This window comes from Paramormyrops kingsleyae, chromosome 11, assembly GCF_048594095.1.
Source record: "Paramormyrops kingsleyae isolate MSU_618 chromosome 11, PKINGS_0.4, whole genome shotgun sequence".
In the NCBI taxonomy this organism is placed as follows: domain Eukaryota; kingdom Metazoa; phylum Chordata; class Actinopteri; order Osteoglossiformes; family Mormyridae; genus Paramormyrops; species Paramormyrops kingsleyae.
The window spans coordinates 8,246,024-8,260,316 of record NC_132807.1 but is presented as its reverse complement, the minus strand read 5'-3'; the positions used below and the strand labels follow the sequence as shown (position 1 = coordinate 8,260,316).

The window sequence follows — 14,293 nt, the reverse complement described above, 5'->3', positions numbered from 1 at the left end:
ACAGGGGAAAAAATACCCCATAAAATACACAATCTGTTGATTGATAAAACGCTTTTTTTTTTTTCAAATTTGCAGTTGATCCATAGAGTAATTGATTGCAGTAAACCTCTTGTTAATGTTGTTAATGCTTCAGAGAAAGATGATTCTCAGCCAATCCAGTGGAGAAGGGAGCTTATAAATGACAATGATGCATTATTAATGACAGCAGCCTTTCAGCTTTCAAGGATACCTGTAGAACCTGCCCATCCGAACTGAAACTCTCACCTCGCTAAGACCTTTGGTAAATGCAAGGGGCTACAATAGTATTCCCAAAATAGCCTCTGAAAAAGCAGCCTTTTGATGACATTCATTTTGGGACAAGATTTAAAATACAGACCCCAAAAGTAAAGCCTTTAAATTAATCATTCTGTGAACCATATGCTGAGATTTTGACCCACTTCAATGCAATAGACCAGTGATTCTCAACCCATGGGTCTCGACCCAAATTGTGAGTTCTGAAGGGGTCATGAGGCAGAGTTGGAAATGTAAGCATTTTAAAACCAACAAGCTCCTATGCTGATCCACGATCAGATTTCCCAGCCCTAATGCTAGAATTAACCTATATACACGGTTCTTGGGTCTGCAAATGCTTAGCACAAAATTAGTGAACACTCAACCAATCCAAGAAGCCAAACCACAGATGCTTAATTTAAAATTCACTATCACATCTAATCAGATTTGTGTGATTTGCATTGCCTGGCATAAACTGCAGAGTGCACTGTGTGCTTGATCATAGCGTTAATTTAAACCAATACTTGATATAGGGTTGCGACTGAGCTGGCAGGGTAAATATGAGTTGCGGTGCAAAAAAGGTTGAGAACCACTACAATGGACTATAGAATGTGGCATGACACTGATTTAGCTTAGCCTACCAAAGTCTGGGTATGTAGACAAACGCTGACCAGTAGGGTTTCCTGTTTATCTATAAAACATAATGTTATATTTTATTAGTGAACAAAGAGCATCTTTGTAAATGCAGATATTTGAGTGAGAGAACCTGATGCGCTCAGTGACACTACAGGTCCTGCCTTTGCTTTTCGCCATTTCATTTGTTGTGCAGAATATGTGATATACATGCTACACCAAAATAAGGGGGGAAGACGCGTTTATAATAATAAGCATGTTAGACCAGTTTAACTAGTACGGTAAGTTATATGGAATGATCCACACCACAGGGATTACAGAGGGATGTTTCAAGCTCATTTAACAGCTAAAATTTGTTCCAAATCATCAACATAAGGTCATAGGTGGGTGAGGCATCTTGGCAAGGGTGAGGAAAGTTCCTCCACAGACGGTCAAGGTGCCAGCAGGTTTCTAGGTTATCTTTCTGTTAACGGCTCGTTTACACCTGGAGCACCAGGCGAACTTAGAACCCGGTCTAAAATAGCCCCAACTAAAGCAGTTAAGAGTAGAGGTGGAGCAAAAATCAGTGCAGCCTGATAGTGATGTTCTCCTGGGGCTCAAGCCAGTAACCTCAAGGTCGCGAGTCCTTATTGTTTACCACTATGCTTCCAACTAACATTAAACTACTGCACTTCAAATACTTCCATCCATTGTTAGTAATTTGTGACAGTACAGTGGGGGGAGAGGATCGAGCTGCCCAAATATTGCTTTAGAAGACTGATACGTTCATGGGTTTTCCTGGGATGTTGTCGTGGTGATCCCAAGAACCAGGGAAGACTTCAAAGGTGAAATGCTGCTCGACTGAATCTCAGAACAGGCACCTTTCCTGTCATCTACTCCACTGGCAGCTGTGCTCTCTCTGTGCAGGAAAGGTAGGACTGCAGCACCTGGGTACAGATATAAACACCTTGGGGCGCAAGGAGACAAAATGTAGCATTGAATCAGCAAGGAGCGAAACACCTGCCTCTTCAATGAACTTAGGTGGAAAACTTCATAAGGCCAATTTATTATGTGCTATAGAATACATTTCTTTTGGACAATGTTTCTTTTACTCACGTAACATTTACTAAAAATACCCTCAATATTCTTTGCTAACAAACAAATTTGCAGTATGTTCACCATTTGAGTACCTTTATTAGCAAAGAAAAGTCATACCTTTGATTCATCAAAGTAACCATCTCTAGCAGTTATAACAGCAAAGAAAATTTGAGGCATTCTTTCTACAAGAGACATTAAACTCTGCCCTGTTTCATGGAATGAAAGTTAACTTGTGTACATAAAGTTAAAGGACAGCCTAGAATTTGACAATGTCATCACCACGCAACCACATAATAGGATGTCAGACATGCACTGTTACATACATCTTTCCATGTTATAAAGGAAACTTGTTTTATTTGACTTATATTTTCATTTATAGTTGTTCACTCAACTTTCCAGTGCTTAAGAATTAAAAATCGGCAGTTGATGAATTAAATGGAAAAGTGCTAAAAACCTGTGGTGTGCAAAAACTTTTGACTGGTAACGTATATCTTCTTGATCTTTCAGTTCTCTATACAGGAAACTTGTGCTTGGAAAGTGGGACAGTCATCAAAGAAATTGATTTTTTTCTAGTGTGTGCTGAAGAAAGGCAGAACAATGAGTGATGGGTCATTTACGGCACTTTTCCACTAGCATGCAAGAACCAAGCTGACACGACCTGCGAAGACAGATTAGTTCACTTGCCAGGTTTGGAGAGCGACAGTAACATATAACCGAAGAGACACTTATTTACTGCTCACATGGTGGCCACCATGACTTACTGTGTGCTAATTTCCGCTAGCAAGTCTGTCAGAATCACCGTGTTTTATTAGGATCAAACTCTAGCAGAACTGGCATTCTCTTGTGTAAATTTGCATTACACATCCATTCCATTCAGCTGTTCTATATTACTTTTTAAGTAGGCGGTTGGAAATGTTCAAGTTCCAAGTTATGGGGAATGCATCAATACATCACGATGTGCGATACTGAATATCGACACAGATCATTGGTATCTCCTTGCATTCTGACCAGATGGTGGGTCAGTATTTTTGTTTTTTAAAAGGGCATTCTCCTTATTTTATTTAGTTTTTGTTAAATTAAATCTTTTGTTTGTCTAGACCCAGCTGTCTTGTGCATTTTTCCTGACCCGTGGCAGCCCTCCACACACTACCCAAAATAAAAATAATTACTCTTTTCCCAACAGCTGTAATTCATCAAGTAATTCAGGCCATTCCTACCTTATCTAGGAAGGTAGCTTAGAAGGCAGTTTAGAAAAATAATAATTTGTCTGGCCCTTATAGACTATAGGTCATGCTGCCCCAACCCCCCCCCCCCCCCCCCCGCCCCAAAAATGCAACACTCGACTGGACTAGAACCACTGGCCTTATGTAAGCTTTCTCCAAGGACTGTTATCTCAATATAAATCTAGAACATTCCAAATAGCATGTGGCTAAGACGAAGGAAAAAACATGATGCCATTAGGATAAAAGTACAAGATTTACGGCACCATCTTTGTTTCTTTTCCAGAGTTGCAGCTAAACCTGTTGTCAAGCTCTGTTGCCCAGGGCAACAAGCGCTCGCTGCTCTTCCTGCGCGCTGGAGAAGGTGTCACACTCCTGTCATGCGTCCGCCGACGAAACCCCGGTGGGGAGACGCACTCCTGTCAGGCAGGTCTCGGGCACTTGAGGAGGAGCGGGGGGCTTGCCGTGGGGACCTTCGACTCGGGGCTGAACCTGGCAGCACCACCACCCCCTTCCCCCCCACTTTTCCTGGAAGCAGCCCAAACGGCAGCTAATGATGCGCAGAGGGAGCAGGTTTCTCACAGCCAGTGCCAGCGACGGCTGTCAGAAAGCGTGACGCCCCAGGAGTGGGGGGGGGGGCTTCCGACAGCAGCCGGGAGTGGGGGTCCGGCTGCCCTCTGACGCTGCCGCAAAGCTTTCCTGCTATATACGCCTTACAAAGTGCTCTAGCACATAAAAGTTAACTTTCCCTTCTGGTGTCTCCCAGCACCTGAATCCAGGTGCATAATGCTGACACATAGAATCTTAAAAGGTTTGGAAATATGCCAGTTATCTAAAGTCCAGTGGGGTCGTGTTCCCCCTGTTAAATTCCACAGACAAAGGCCGTTCATTGTCTTTTTAAAAACCATTTCTTTTCCTGTAAGTTTAAAGCAGCAGTGACCTATGTCTGGGCATAATCAGAAATCAAAGATTACAGCTATTGAAGATTTTCATTTGGTGTCATGAAGCCCTTTGCCTGTCTGTGGTAATAATAGACTGTAAGCACTGGTTTTACAAAAGATTTCCCTTTTAATAAGCCATCCATCTTCCAACCAATTACATTTTAATTATGACTTCTCAAAATGTTATGTCAATAAAATATGTGTAAAATATCACTATATATTTCTTGGAATGCATCAAAAGTTTATTGTGCATATTAGGGTGGACAATTATTGTTTTATCTGTTATTATTAACATTTTGACTAAGATCCATAGACCAGATTATATAAATAATGCTGATGGAACCACCAGAGAAGCTTAAGACAGAAGCTTGCCTGGGATGGGAAAGGTGAGCCCATGGTGGGTGGGGCTACTCTGCACTGTCAATCACTGATTGAATTTGCTTCCCATTGGGCACCTTGTTTGTCTCTTTTGACTAAGTCCATTAGCCTCCCTGCGCGGTAAAGCGGCATAATTTTTCCACGCATCAGCACTTCCGGCCCGCAGTGAGTGGCGCTAACCAGTGGGACCGGTTCGGCCCGGCGAAACGCAGACATGCTGGAGAAACGCTCTGGAGAGCGCCTGAAACGCGAAGTCTGCAATGCTCCCCGTAATTAATTTGGTGAAATCGTTAAGACTTATTAGCATAATTATTCCCAAAAGACCTGTCGTTCACTGTAATTAAAAACGTAGCATTATCAGTTACTGAACGAGTGACAGATAAAAATTATACAATTATACCTGATCTTCACTCTGTTGGTGCTGCCCAGATGTAGTGAGAGTGTAATTCGAACATCCATTCATCCATTCTCAGTAACTCTTCAGTCCAAGTATGTATTAGGCTCCATCTGGTAACTGATAAATGATTTTTGAAATAATATGAAAATTTAAATTTTGCACATGGCTTTTAAAAAGGTACAATTTATTATCAGGTTGACATCTAGACACAAACACATTAAATAAGATGATAATTCTAGATACGCAAAAATGGACGGAACCCATCTCTTAAGCGTTCGAATATATTTGGATGCAGTTATTAAATATACACACTAGCTATTCAAAATCCTAATAATTAATTTAGGCATAAAATTATATTTAGACATATAAAAACTATCGATAAAAGTGCTTGGTCAAAAGGTGAAAAACATATACGCATATTAGAAGCTTTCTACTGATAATTTGCGCGATTTCTTAATCGTTATTAATTAGGGCGGTATATGTTTGTGCATTTTCCCCTCCGCGTTCCCTTCTCCATATGACTGGTTTATTCATTTTTAAATCTTTTAAAGTTGAACGGTTTTACAAAAGTTATAGAAAACTGAATTAAGAGAGCCGTGCAGCCGCCTTTATAGTATAAAAATGATAGTGTGTTATTACATTACACCACTAGATGGCAATCCTCTGCCAGTATGATTCGGTAGCATTTCATTTCTGGGCTTGCCGAAATATCATTTTAAAAACGCATCAATGTGATTTTTTTTATTATTGGACTATTATTTCAAACCGAATATTAATCACCAAGATGACAAGTTACCAAAACCAATGCTCTACCCTCAGGAAAAACATTGAGCAGCATCCAGGCCAAAACAACAACACTTACAGTTCTCCCTGTGCTCTGAGGCTGTTGAACTCTGACTCTTCCTGAATAACGATGTGCCATATGACATAAGACCTATTGCTGCCTTCAAATACCTGTGCACATTGTATTACAATCTTGCACACACATAACGCTAATTGCCAATTGCACTGTCTACTCACTGCTGCAATATTCATGGATCCATATTGTGCACTATGTACATCTTACTGTTCGCTTTGTACATTTTTTGCTTCCTTTTATTTATTTATTGTTTTATTACTTGCAGTTGAACCCTATACCCCCATCTGTACCAGACGTCCAGAGAAAGTCAAAAACATCCAGAGTCTGCAGTTGCTTTATCACAGTGCTTGTTTTCATGGGTTATCAGAAAATGATCAGTGGGATCCACTTACAGTTGGACCCGAATCATAAAAACAATATATTTCACATTTTACTCAATTGCATTCTTCTATCTTGCTCTATGATGTCTCCCAGTCCAGAGCTTTCACGAATTCCTCTTCAGTAAAGGATAGCATCTTTGCAGCTTCAAAGTGCATCTGTGAAAACGTTTCATCACACAGACTGTTAAAAGGGGTGCAGTGCATTTGAGGCCCAGAGTGCTGTTTAAACACTGAGCCAGGATCTCACCTTTTGTCTTTTTAATATGTCTATCAGTCTGAGCTGTTTCTTAAAGCCCGCTATAAGTTCTGCTTTCTGTTTTTCTAACTTCTTGTTCTCGGCCTGAAGGACTTCCATTTTCTGATGCTCCTGGCTGGCAGAATCCTTTCAGAAAAAAGAGATGATGTTACAGCCTCTATCCAGGCAACAGGAATAGCAAATGGTGTTTCAAAATTATGATCAAAAGCTTGAGAATATGCAGTTGCACGAAACATGCAAAAAACTCTGCACTTTTCCTTCCTTATCAGGTTTAATGGGTTTTAATTTTATTTCACACAGGCTGTCTTGGTAACCTTTCACTTATTTTTGAGATAATCTGGCACCAACAAACTATTTTTACTACTAAAGTCATACATAATATTTCAACATTGACACTGGGACTTCAATCAATGCCTGATTCAAGAGCATGCCTTCAACTGCCCAATGACCCTATTCCCAGACTGGTTTTTAAATTAAACTAGTTTTCTCCTGTTCCAGTCGGTCCCAAAGGCTTTGTGTAATATAACATTTTTGATTGCATGGCAGTAATTGAGGACGTGCCTGCATGCGCCTGGCACACCCAGCCAGCCCGCTGCCCCTCACCTTGCCACTCTGCTTTATCTTACACAGCTGTACCCTGCATCTCTCCACTTCCTCCAGGGCCCGGTTCAGCCTGACCTCCGTGGCGCTGTGTGTGCTTGCTGCCTGTTTCTGTGCTCTTCTCAAACTCTCTATTTCCTAAGCGTCAATACAAGTCATGTGAAAGAAGACACCCCTTTGCAATATTTCTCTTTGAAAGGGGGAAAACACAGCATTTCAGTTTAAGAACTTCTGCTTTAAGTGCCCCCCCATGAATCCTCTGAATCAGAGGATGCGCATTTATATAGTTGATCAGCTGACGCCATCATTCAAAGTGACTTACAGTTGTTATACAGCGGTATTTAAGTCGGCATTAGTTGGTAGTTGGACATGTTCCTTCCTGAACAACACTTAACTCTGAGCCCTTCCCAGCAACCAGCACCAGCAACTGTGTTATGAGTCTGTGTCCCAAAACACTGCACTGCTTGCTGTCCGTTTAAACTACAGACATGTATATGTGGTAGATGATCTTCTGTAGAAGAAAAATCATTCAAATCATTTTTGACTTCCCAAAAGCATGGTAAGCTTCAATGTAACTGGTGCGGTAAAAATTCCAAGAGCCCTAAAATATGGAGAGAGAATAACTGGGTTTTTATGAATCCTTGTCACACAGTTGTTGCTTTCAGCTGAAGTGATTTATGATTCCCAGCTTTTATCCAGCTGTATATCATCATTGATGTAATTCAGGTAAAGTGCCATGAAAATGCTACAGCAGAGCAGCCCCTGAGACTCAATCCAGCAGCTTTTGGGTTCCAAGCCCAGTGCCTGAACCATTAAAATATCTGCTTTCTCAATGATAGTGTCAGCATTCTTTCACCGTAAAGAACGAGAGGTGATGAATGCCCGTTTAGAATAATTTTGTCGAGCTGGAAACCATAATACAACACTTTCTTCTTGCTGGGATTAGATTTCAGAAGCAGATCCTGAGTTTATCTGCAACATTTTTTGTCCACAGTTGCTGGAACAAAGGCCACTGTGTTTTGTATCCCCCCTGGGAAATGTTATTTCACTCTGACCTCGGATGTCTTAATGTACCCTCAGCTGACCCTCAGTGGTGGGCGGTCGATACATTGGGGAAAGGGGTGCTGGGATTTTCTTGTTTCCGGAAGTCATCTGTGACGCAAGTTACATGCCATCGCCACCTGCGGCCGGGATACTGTTACACGGGTGGGCTTTCATGTTGCCCTTTGTCAGCAATCTCGTCGGAAGCAAAGAGCTTCCTTCTCTAAGAGCAGGGCCTTCACAGACAACACCAGGTCACAGGCAAAACAACAGACTGAAACCCAAGTTTGCCTGTCCTCTCCCTACGTTTGGTCATGCTACTGAAATGTTTGTGTTGACCCCAAATGGACATTTGGCTTTTAAAAGGTTCATATAATATCTAGAGTGAAAAAGCACCCTTTAAAAAGCACCCTTTAAAAAGCACCCTTTAAAAAGTTTTTTGTGCAAAAATGCTGAAGTATGTATGAAATGGTAAAGGCCTGTTGCTGCATTTTACTGTCACACACCCACCTTCTTTAGGGTCTCCACTTGTTGCTGCAGCCCCTCACTCTTCCTACTGGAGTCTTCCGCTAATGCCTTGTGCTTCTCCATCTGCGCTTGTTGGACACTGGTCATCCTCTGCAGCCTGCTACGCTCTGCCTCGGACTCCTTCTTTTTGGCCGTCAAGCTGCAGATTTCATCATCCTCCGAGCAACAAGTAGAAAAAGACACACTGCTACTAGCCGGAAGCGGCTGGCCTCCTCTTCCTGTGCCACAGTGCTGGCCTTACCTTTATGTTGCACTCATGACACAACCTGTTCACTTCTTCCTGCGTCACCCGAAGTTTGGCCTTAAGATATCGAATCTGTGCCTCTGGAAATAAAGAAAATTTGCAGATAAACATTCAAAATCCTCTTGGAATTTGCAACAAAACATTTTAACCACTGTTTGATTGAAACTAGAAACAGTAATTAACAGCAAGTGCAAGGAGGCACCTGTTGTATTTTTGAGAGTAAAAGTGACTTTGAAATAAGTCATTAATGAAATTTTATTGTCATTTAAAAACACATTTTTCCCTTCTTTGGAAAATTTCATTATTGTAATATAATAAAATGTGTGTGTGTGTGTGTGTGTGTGGGTGTGTGCATGCACACACCCACACTCACAGGTTTGTAATTATATCTTTGTGAGGACTCTCCATTCATTTATATGGGCATAACCCCAAGCCCAACAATAACAACCTTAACCCTAACTAGCCCTAAGCTTAACCATAAGTAACCAAGCAAAATACAAGACTTATGGCATTATCAATTGTTTGATTGCAGTCACAGATTTTAATAAAACTTTATTTCCCCTTGTGAGGCCAGGAAAAATGTCCCCAAAAGGTCAAAATAACAGGGTTTATCATATTGTGGGGGGCATTTGGTCGCAACAATGTAATGTATACATGCCCAACCCCCACACACACATACACAACTAATTTTGGCAACATATCCACATATATAAGCCATGATGAAAGATTGGAAATAGACCCACCAGATCCCATTTCTTCCCCAACACTGGGCATCACATCACCCATTACATCTTCTGGTGTTGCACCTTCCTCCAGTTTGCCCTTGATGCTGCTTATGGTCTTTGCCAGGGAGAAGTCCACAAAGTCTTCAACTATTGCGACATCATCTGCTGCAGAGGCTGCCAATGCTCTGTAAGAAGACAGAACAACACACTACACACACACAAACTTAAAGCCTATAGCTACTGGAACTTCTATCAATGACATCATGTCTACAGTTGTCTATATATTTATCAGAACTTGGAAGTTCATAAAAAGTCCATAAAAGTGTTATTACCCAGTATATTTCCAGAGTGAATATTTAATTGAACTTATAAAATTCTGTTTGCAGAGAAAAGTGCATAGATGCTTATGCAATAAAAAAGCCTTGTCATTTATTTTATATGCTGCATATTAGTATTTAAGTACAATGTGAATAAGCAATTTATAAAATCTGCTGTTAGACCTGGTTTACTCTAAAGTGTGTGGATATCAGTCTTGTTCATAACATTTGACAAAGAAATATCAAAATCATTTGACTTTCACCTATATCCGCTTTATATCGCATAAAATGTATACATATCTTTAAACCATTCATATTAGCTGAAAATGAATTCACGGTTGAGTGCTTTGTCCAAAAAACAAAGTTCATTGTCAGTTTGATATCCATTATAGAAGGACGACATAAGACACAGAACACCAGGAACTGCCTTAATGAGAATAGTGGAAATTTGGTGAAATGTTAAATAGTCCTATCATATGTTAGCATTCTACTAAAACCAATATTACGCAACTTGTACATGCTAAAAACACTGAAAACTTACTTTGACTTAATCTGCTGTCCTGATGGAGGTCTGCTTTGTACAGAAGCTTTTTTTGAAATATTCTTCCTTTTGTTCACTGCCTTTTATCAACAGAAAAAGCCGGTTTCAGCTTGGCCTATTTAAACACCATTTCCTGAAGCATCCAGCATCAGTCTTATAAAATAAACACAGACTTGTCAGGAATACAGTGGTACCTCGGTTCTCGAACTCACTAGAACTAGAATTTCTTGAAAGTCGAACAAACCAGTTTGACCTAGAACTCGATCTGAATATTAGAAGTCGAACCGTGAACACTGATCTAAAATAAATTGTACGCGCCAGGAAATGAGTCATACTACAATGCAATTCTTACTTGAATGCCTTCTTCACAGACTGGATGATTAACCAAATAAAGCAGCGCAACATTACAGTAACTAACAATAAATAAACCACTAACTTACGTGTACTATTAGAGCATTTATGTCATTTATTTAAACTTTATTTTACCAGATAAATTAACTGAAAACCAGTTCTCACTGCTTTACGTGATATTCGGGAGAAATAGCAGATTACGCATCGGAACTGCCTGGGATACAAACGTCATGCGTGTAACTAAACTCTTCAGCCAATAAGGGCAAAGGTGTGTTGTCACGGAGGCGGTTCCAGTTTGTGCAGCTGGGTCAGAGGTCGCAATGCATCTAACCGTAATGCATTGCATCAAGATCAGAATGCGTTGCTTTAAGCCAGCGCTGTAAGCAAGTTGAACGTACCCAATGACCGGACTGGGGAAACAAACTGAAACGCGGACTTAATACAGACGACTAATGACAACAACCAGAAACACCTGATCACATGGGGATCCCACACGAGGTCAACGAGGGGGCGTGACACACGGAAGGAGCGGACGATCGGGACAGGACAGGGGTAATGTTGGGATAAGATCTTTATCGTTTTCTAAGCCATTAAGAAAAAAATGCTCTTCTTGTTTTATCCTGTTCATTTTGTGTTTAAATGCTAAAAAAAAAAAAAAAAACATATTTAGGTGTAATTTTGGGGGTCCAGGAACCAATTAATTGGTTCTCCATTATTTCTTATGGGAAAATTTTGATCAGAACTCGAACTTTTTAGGATTCGATCCGGAGTCCGAAACGGATTAAGTTCGAGAACCGAGGTACCACTGTACTTAACATTGGTGTGGTGCCAGGCATCATTACATGAATTATACATTTGCTAAATGAATAGTTGTTTAATCTCAGTGTTACACTCTTATTTTGAAGCTAAAGGAAAGGAAACACTACATGATGGTGGCATACCTTTAGAGATGACTGCTTGTCAGTAGGTGATGTGAGACTGAGGTTCCTGACATAAGTAGACAAACAAATAGCATGTTAAACAGTTAAACTAAATAATATTTATTTTTATATTGTTCTACAATAAATCGACTATGTGTATCACGGTAATCCATGACTGCCTCTTTAATGTCTTCTAACCCCTTACCCTGGTCAGGGTTGTGGGAGGGCCAGGAGCCACAGAGCTGAAGTATGCCCTGGATGGGATGCCAATCCATTGCAGGGCACACACACACACACACACACACACACACAAAATCATACTCTATGGGAAACTTTACAACACCAGTTTGTCTAACTGCATGAATTTAGTACTGTGGGAGGAAACCCTCATGACAGAGGAGAACATGCAAACTCTGCAGTCAGAGTGGGGAGATTCGGACCTTTGTGAGGTAACAGTGCCATCCACTTCTCTAATTTGCATAGATAATTAATTAAGTATCACTGTCCATATGATAGTGCTGATATAAGACTTTTCCTTACAGCAAATGAAAGGCCATGCTGATTACCTGTAATACTTCTCATCATCCTCAATGTCTAAGTCGATGCCAATGTGAGAAGGAATTGGCTTTGCCAAGACTTCATTTTGTTCTCTCTAAAAAAAATAATAAAAAAAACTAAAAACAGATACGATTTTTCAAATGCGAGGAGAGACACTAACCAGTTCAATTTAAGATGAATTAGTCAGATGAAGTCGCTTCTGTTGTACCTTTGTTCTTAAACATGGGGTTTGCAACATTATAATATTACTATGTGAATCTGAAATGGCAAAAAATCTATCCTACCATAAGTTCTTCTGCCTGCTGAACAAGTTCAGCAGCTTTCGCTTCCAGCTCTGCATTCAAACGCCTAGAAAAAACATAATTCTGAAAGAGCATTCTTAAGTAGTGTACATATGTGTATGCTAAAAACAATAATGTCAACTGTTTATAATCTAAGCAATCTCAGGAAATCTTAGGACTTAGGGAAATGACTGTTGGCTTTTAACCTCTTGAAACAAAGAGACAAGTATTCTTACTTGTATTCTTCCTCCTTGAGTAGCAGGTCTGTCTGAGGTGCTTTGAGCTGAGGGACAGTGGAAGGCCTATTAAAAGGTCTGCCACCTTGAGACTTAGTAGTCCTTGACGATGAAGCTCTCCTTAGCTGACGGAACATCGGTCATAATTATATAATCGGACAGTATGGAAAACTGAGCTAGCAAGTTACGGCAAATTGAGGCCCTGACAGTGAAATCTGTTGTGAAAAAAAACAACTAAATTATTAATGAACTTTAAAGTTCGTTTAGTAACATGAGCCCTAAAAAATGTGGAACATAATTGGATTGGTCTGGGCACGGGCACAATATGATATGCTTTCACTGGGTTCAAAATCTCTAGCAGCACCCATGTCTATAATACAGTACCTGCATACATCTCGGTCTTTACACTATCTTTAGATATGAAGCAGTTTTTGAGATAAATACGAGGACATTATTTTAGTAAAATGCTAAGCATAATTGCCCCTAAGGTAAAATACTTCGGGATAATTGCTGAAGAGGTGCTTTCTTTGATTGTGGTTTATTTGGTAGTTACGGCAGTAGAACATTGGTGTTTAATAATTGTCAATTCTGCTACAGTACTCAGAGAAATCCGGTAGATAGGGAAAAACTAACTAAAAAGTACAAGGTCACCGAACAAAGTTAGAAAATCATGATCTCATACACAATTATTTTAAAAACAAATTCTTTTTATAAAGTGTAAACTTATATCACAGTGAAACGATGGAGATGTTACTCAGTCACAGCTGCGAGAAAGAGAAACGAACAAGCACCAAATGAAGAAGTCGGTCGGTATAGTATATACAACATATGTTTTAAAAAATAACCGATGCATCTGCAGACTCTTCACGTACGGAAATGGGAAGGTGTTCGGACTTTTAAAAACGCCCTACCTCCTGAGAGGAAGAAGTTCTCCTCGCTTCGGCCATCTTTCCTGCTGCGCTGAAGTAGGCGTCCCTGTCGCCTAGCAACAATATACCGCGGTCAGTCCGGCTTCGCGACATGGCGATGTACCGATTTAAAGGTTAAAGTATTTTATTTACATCGCATTCATTAACGTTACAAAATGCGTCTAGGTGGCTTCCAATGACATTCATTATATTTTACATGTTTGTGTGGTATATTTTGGTCCATTACTTGCGTAGACGTATTATTGGGGCACAGGTAGTCTTTTCTCGAAAATGGCATGTTTTCAAGTTGAGTCTGAGGACCACTTTTATCTTACACGTAGTGGAAACAGTGCCGTGCCGTAAAGACAAATAGACTGGAATTTCGTTCTTTCTTAACGTCGCCTTCGTGACGAATTTCAGATTTTATACACGATCACCACCACAATTTATTATTGATTTTCTTCCTTATGCGAATAACGACGGCATTGGTGATCGCCAGAGTGTATCGATACGCCTTAAGCAACCTGTCATTGAGGCCAACTCCCCTCTCCCCCGGCTCGCTGGTGCAGTGCTGGGACATTGAGCCTCTTTGTAACGTCGCCCTCCCCGTCCGCCTCCCTGTGCGCGCAGTG

At 40.5% G+C, this 14,293-nt stretch overlaps 1 protein-coding gene across 5 annotated transcripts; it reads right to left on the bottom strand.

The window, feature by feature from the left end:
• Positions 1-1,404: 1,404 nt before the first annotated feature.
• On the bottom strand, positions 1,405-14,270 carry tex9 (testis expressed 9). 5 transcript variants are annotated; one of them, XR_002838521.2, is made up of 15 exons: positions 14,186-14,268; positions 13,665-13,735; positions 12,754-12,878; positions 12,521-12,584; positions 12,245-12,330; positions 11,700-11,745; positions 10,408-10,487; positions 9,568-9,734; positions 8,822-8,904; positions 8,563-8,736; positions 7,015-7,149; positions 6,403-6,537; positions 6,203-6,311; positions 4,920-5,033; positions 1,405-1,849 (listed from the first exon to the last, which is right to left on the bottom strand). XR_002838521.2 is itself a non-coding variant. In XM_023814002.2 (14 exons), exons 1-13 carry the CDS (start codon positions 14,190-14,192, stop codon positions 6,234-6,236), a joined length of 1,251 nt encoding a protein of 416 aa, XP_023669770.1. In that variant the 5' UTR covers positions 14,193-14,268; the 3' UTR covers positions 4,163-5,033; positions 6,203-6,233. The 5 variants fall into 5 exon arrangements, 4 of the variants coding, with proteins under 4 accessions (XP_023669770.1, XP_023669771.1, XP_023669769.1 ...); XM_023814002.2 differs by lacking the exon at positions 1,405-1,849 and having other exon boundaries at positions 4,163-5,033; XM_023814003.2 differs by lacking the exons at positions 1,405-1,849; positions 4,920-5,033 and having other exon boundaries at positions 5,643-6,311; positions 13,997-14,270.
• Between the last annotated feature and the right edge of the window lie 23 nt (positions 14,271-14,293).